The 6,000-nt window shown below is 52.5% G+C and overlaps 1 protein-coding gene across 2 annotated transcripts in view; it reads left to right on the forward strand.

Annotated features, from left to right (window-relative positions):
* Positions 1-5,522, forward strand: part of LOC144672236 (alpha-endosulfine-like) — a 30,095-nt gene extending 24,573 nt beyond the window's left edge. Inside the window, exons 2-3 of one of the 2 annotated variants that reach the window (XM_078534075.1) lie at positions 4,345-4,470; positions 5,283-5,522. In XM_078534075.1, coding sequence (XP_078390201.1) covers positions 4,345-4,470; positions 5,283-5,453 — 297 coding nt within the window. In that variant the 3' untranslated portion in view covers positions 5,454-5,522. The remainder of the gene's footprint in view (positions 1-4,344; positions 4,471-5,282) is intronic. The other variant, XM_078534076.1, reaches the window with a different exon arrangement.
* Positions 5,523-6,000: the final 478 nt, after the last annotated feature.

A 6,000-nucleotide genomic window follows, 5' to 3' on the forward strand; every position in this document is an offset into this window, starting at 1 on the left:
TTATCGAGTGTCTTATCGCTTGCCTTCATTGGCAGGGGTATTGAGTATAAAAGCTGGGAAGTCATGCTGCAGCTGTATAGAACCTTGGTTAGGCCACACTTGGAATATTACGTGCAATTCTGGTCGCCACATTACCAGAAGGATATGGAGGCGTTGGAGAGGGTGCAGAGGAGGTTTACCAGGATGCTGCCTGGTCTGGAGGTTATTAGCTATGAGGAGAGGTTGGAGAAACTCAGATTGTTCTCACTAGAGCGACGGAGATTGAGGGGTGACGATAGAAGTTTACAAAATTATGAGTGGCATAGACAGAGTAGATAGAAGCTTTTTCCCAGGGTGGAAGAGTCAATTACTAGGGGACATAGATTTAAGGTGAGAGGAGAAAACTATAGAGGAGATGTGCGGGGCAAGTTTTTTAGGCAGAGGGTAGTGAGTGTCTGGAATTCGCTGCCAAAGGAGGTGGTGGAAGCAGGTACGGTAGTGGTGTTTAAGAGGCAGCTTGACAAATACATGAATAGGATGGGAATAGAGGGATACGGACCCCGGAAGTGCAAAATGTTTTAATTGACGGGCAATATGATCGGCGCAGGCTTGGAGGGCCGAAGGGCCTGTTCCTGTGCTGTACTTTTCTTTGTTTTTTTGTTGTCTTTTGGAAATCCAAATACATCACATCTACTGGTTCCCCTTTATCCGTACTACTTGTTAAGCCCTCAAAGAGCTCTCGTAAATTTAATAAACTCTAGTCAAACACGTTATCCCTTTCACAAAACCATGTTGACTCTTCCTGACTGATTTACTAAATGTCCTATTCTGTGTCTACTATTCAAAATCCCTGCTTTTTCCTTGTTTCCATTATTAATTCCTCAGTCTCACTCTCTAAGGCACCAGAGCTCACTTTACCTACTGCTTTCCCTTATATACACTCCTTGAAGCTTTAATTGCCCGTTTTTATATTTGCTAGTGTACTCTCTTAAATTTCTTCCTTTTTATTTTATCTTATTTTAGTCATTCTTTGCTGGCTTCTAAAATTTTCCCAATCTTCTGTCCTGCCGCTAACCTTTGCAGCATTATACATCTTTTTTTTCAGTCTGATACCATCCTTAATTTCCTGAGTTAGCCACTGATGGTGCATCCTTCTCCCAAGAGTCTTTATTTCTCAATGGAATATACCTTCGTCGAAAGTTAGGGGCTATCTCCTCAAGCTGTCTGCCATCCCCTGTTTTAACCTGTTTTCCCCAGTCTGCTTTAGCCACCTCTGTCCTTTGTGATTACCTTAATTTAAGTTCATACAGCACGATGGCCCATACCGTTGGAGAGTTTCATAATACACGGAGGATCTTTAGTTTGCGCTATATTTATACAGAAATAACTTGTTGACATATCTGTGGTCTGTGAATACCACAGAGCAGCGGAAGTAATTGTAACCGTGCTGTACGGTTTGGTCTATATTACAGTGCAGATTGCATTTAGAGAACTGCAGAACCTCTTGCCTGTTTGAAATGTTAAACAACGGGCGTTTGACTCGCTGAGGGCAAGCTAGTGTAGTACTTTACCATCTGAGAGAGCTCGCCAAGACCTTCGGCACAGACACCTTTCCAGTGAGACGTTAAAACGAGGCCCCGTCTGCCTCCTCGGGTGGATGTAAAAGATTCCACAGCTGCTATTGGAAGAAGAGCAGGCGAGGGGTAGCTCTCCCCAGTGTCCTGGGGCCGATATTTATCCCTCGACCAACATCACTTTTTTTAAAAACACACACACACACACACACACACACACAGGATCTGGGTCATTATCGCATTGGGTCACTGTTTAAAAATAAGAGGTCGCTCGTTTAAGACAGAGATGAGGAGAAATGTTTTCTCTCTGAGGTTCGTGAGTCTTTGGAACTCTATTCCTCAAAAAGGTGGTGGAAGCAGAGCCTTTGAATATTTTTAAGGCAGAGCGAGATAGATTCTTGATAAGCGAGGGGGTGAAAGGTTATCGGGGGGTAGGCGGGAATGTGGGGTTGAGGTGACAATCAGATCAGCCGCGATCTTATTGACTGGCGGAACAGGCTCGAGGGGCCGAATGGCCTACTCCTGCTTCTAATTCATATGCTGCCGGCTGCCTTGCTTCCCCCATTACAGCAGTGGCTATGCGTCGGAAAAGGCTACATTCGTTGCGGAGTGCTTTGGAGCACCCCGAGGTGGTGAAAGGAGTTATCTCTGTCTCCCTGCCGGTGCCCGGGCAGAGGAGGAGGCGGGACTCCTGATCGCCGGAGAGCGGTGCCATTGCAGCCCCCGGCCTCCTCTCCAGCATCTTTGAGCGGGGCTCACAGAGTCGTATAGGGTAATGGGGTCATTTGAGACCTCGGGGTGGTCGCCCCTGTCCTGAAGAGAGTCACCCCATGTCCAGCTAAGGGTCCCACGCTCGGGGTCAGGGGTGGTCAACAGCAGGACCGGTGAATTTTCAGCAGTGGTGGCGGTAGAGCTAGAACCTCAAGGGACAGCGGCCCCTCACAGGTGGAGGAACCTTGTGTTTCCTTTTAAGCACAACGTGAGGAAGGACAACGGGAAACCCACCTCGTGTGTCCTTTTCCCCGGTCATGTCGCTCATTGCAACCTGGAGGCTCCTGTCAGCCACTGAGGAGGAAACTGCGAGGCGTGGAGAAATGAGCAGAGGAACTGCCCTCAAGCAGAGCGTAGGAATCAGGGAGGGACCCCTGACTCCTTCATACCCCCCCCACCCCAGCCCCCAACCCGAGGGTGCTGATGTCAATCGGAGCAGCAACCCCTCTGCTCCACCGAGCACAGTCTGGACGCTCGAATCTGCTGCTCTGTACAGTTCGGTGTCGCGCACTCGCCCTGCGTTTGCTCACCGTGTTCTTGCCAGATGCTGTTTACGAAACCGCTCAGAGCACCGGGTGTCTCCCACGTGGGAAGGAAGGTGGTCGGGAGGGGGGTGGGTTGGGGGTGTTTTGCAGTCAGCTTGAATCTCTTTCAGAATTATTTACCGCGAGAAACTCCCCCTGACTCCCCACCCCCCTGGTGCTGGTATTGAGACTTCTCTCCCACAGAGTGTCTCAAATCTGCAACTCCCTAGTCCCCTCTTCCTCTTAAAACCTGCAAAACCCAAGCTTGTTGGCATCAGCCTTGAATCGGCCCTGGTGCTGTAACCAGCTTCCCTCGGACTCCCAGGCAAGACTCCGATACCCGCTCTGTTTTCGCTGTAAATTGGGAGAGGGCTTGCAAAATTGGGGCGTGATTTTCCACCCACCAACATTTGAAGGGTGTTATCTCCCCCACCCCCCCCAGCCAAGCTGCTCACCCCAGCTCGGAAAAGGAAATTCTACCAAGCGAAGAGAGACTGAAGGGGTTAAACTCCGAGGGTGGGTCACACACACACTCGGCTTGTATCCCCTCGAGGGTGGAAGATGATGGGGTGATGGGGTTTAAGATGGTTAAAAGATTCGATCGGGTCGACAGAGAGAAACTATTTCCTCTAGTCGGGGGGTGGGGAGAGAGTCTGGAACAGGGGGGCAGAACCTTAAAATGGGAGCCAGGCCGTTCAGGGGTGATGTCAGGAAGCACTTCACACACACACACACAGGGGGAGTGGGAATCTGGAACTCTCTCCACCCCCACCCCCCCCCAGAGGCTGGTGTGGTGAGGGTGTTAATTGAGAATGTCAAAACCAAGATGGATAGATTTTAGTTGGGACGGGGGGGTGGGGGGTGGGAGTGGGTGGGGGGTGGGGGTGGGGGTGGGGGGTGGGGGGGGGGTGAGTGGAGGGTGGGAGTGGGTGGGGGGGTGGGGGGGTGGTGAGTTGGGGGGGTGGGAGTGGGTGGGGGGGTGGGGGGGTGGTTGTGAAGGGTTACTGAGCCAAGGTGGGTAAGATACAGAGCAGCCGTGATCTCACTGAATGGGGGGGTGGGGGGAGGGTACGAGAGTCTAACTGGCCTCCTCCTGTGCCCTGTATTCCCCATAATGTCCAGTGACTAACATGGAAATTCCTTACGCATCTTCAGGATGCCTCCGGGTGTTTTTCTGATCCGCCCTTGTGGGTTGCCATGCTGTTAACAGCGGGGCGAGGCCCAGGGAGCCTGCTGTGGGGTACACGGGGGCCCTTGGCCTCGTGTATTTTCGTGAGAGCAATCGGAGGCGGTGTAAGATGTTGGCCCTCCTTGGGCCGTGCAGAAAAATTATAAGAGGAGAGGCGCTGACCCTCGGGGCTTTCCAAAACACTCGCAGCAAGTGGGCACGTAGACTCAGGCAGAGCAGGTACGAGTCTCTGGTATGGTATTGCTGCCTGGATCCAGTGACTTGGTCTTAATGATGTTTTTTTCTCTCCCTCTTGTGCCGCTATCAGGACACGCAGGAGAAAGGGGCAATGAGCCCAGAGAAAGCAGAAGAAGTCAAACTAAAAGCCAAGTATCCAGTTTTGGGTATAAGACCCGGGGGCTCCGAGTTCTTAATGAAGAGGCTGCAGAAAGGGGTAAGGAGTGTGCACCATAAACTCCGTGTCAGGTGATGCTGTACCCAGTGGGGAAATCTCTCTCCCCCCTTCCCCCTGCTCCCCCCTCCCTGCCCTCGCTCCCCCCTCCCCACCCTTGCTCGTATCTTTTAATTGAGTTTAGCGTTTCAGCCTCGACCACCAATTTAGTCAGTGAATTCCATATGCCCACCACTGGGCGCAGTTTCTTGCTCATGCCCCCTTTATTCCTCCTGCCAATCACCTTAAACCTATGGCCCCCTGGTATTTGACTCCTCAGCCAGAGGAAACAAGTTTTTTCTGTCTACGCTATCTAGGCCCCTTATAATTTTGTACGCCTCAGTTCGGGTGACCCCCCCACCTCATTAGGTCACCCCTCAACCTCTTCTATTTCAAGGAAGGAATAAAGGGGGCATGAGCAAGATATAGTGATTGTGTGTGTGTGTGTGTATGTTGGGGGGTGGGGGTGGGCGAAGGGGCAGAGCCTTCCAGATCACAACATCTGAAAGCGCCCTGGAGGCTGGAGATAAACGCGGAAAGTGCTGGAAATACTCAGCAGCTGAGGTGGGCGTCCGTGGAGACGGAGCCACACGGTTATAAACATTTCCGCTTGACAAGACTTCCCAGACCCTGGCACGCTCGTGTTTTATTTCCTCTCCCTTGAACCTTTTTTAATTTTTTTTTGTCTCGAGTGCTCCTGCTAAACCTCTCGCCTTCTCTTCTTGACCCCCCGCCCGCTCTCCCTCTCCCTCTCCATCCTCCTCCTCCTCCTCCACCTACACCCCCCCACCCCGCCGTTCCTTTTTACTCTGTAGCAGAAGTACTTTGACTCCGGAGATTACAACATGGCTAAGGCCAAGATGAAGAACAAGCAGCCGCCGAACAGCGGGACAGACAAGAACCTGGTGACGGGCGACCACATCCCCACACCAGAGGACCTGCCGCAGAGGAAGTCTTCACTGGTCACGAGCAAGCTCGCAGGCTGACAGGAGGCTGAATAGCCACATGGAGCGGGCTGAGGCAGACATTTTCCTACCATATCTGATGGAGGAGGGGAGGGGGGTGGGGGGGCGGGGGGGTAGAAAATTAAGTTCAATCTAAATATTGTGGTTTTTATATATATATATATATATAAGTATATACACAAATATACAGAAAGGAGGGGGAGAAAAACCACATCCCCCCCACCCCACCACCCTCCCCCCAGCCCTCGCACTCATGAACCAACAGAATCAATCGGGCTTCATTCCATTTTCCCCCTCCCCCTCCCCACACACACACACACACCCCCCGCCCCCAGCTCCCTCGGTGCCTCCCATCCCTCGGAGAGAGGTATGTTCGCGGGCGGGTCGGAGAGGGAGGGAGCTGCTGGTCTTCTGCACCGCCTACCCCCTCCCCCAACCCAGCCGCCTGCCCCCTCCCCACATCAGAACCCCCCTCCCCACCCCCACCCCCCCCCCCCCCGGAAACGCGCAGAGATAGAAATCGCCCGCCGGCTGGGAACTCGGCTACAGAAACAGCCGCGAGAGGGTA

The sequence above is a fragment of the Cetorhinus maximus genome, chromosome 36 (assembly GCF_964194155.1).
Source record: "Cetorhinus maximus chromosome 36, sCetMax3.hap1.1, whole genome shotgun sequence".
NCBI classification, from domain to species: domain Eukaryota; kingdom Metazoa; phylum Chordata; class Chondrichthyes; order Lamniformes; family Cetorhinidae; genus Cetorhinus; species Cetorhinus maximus.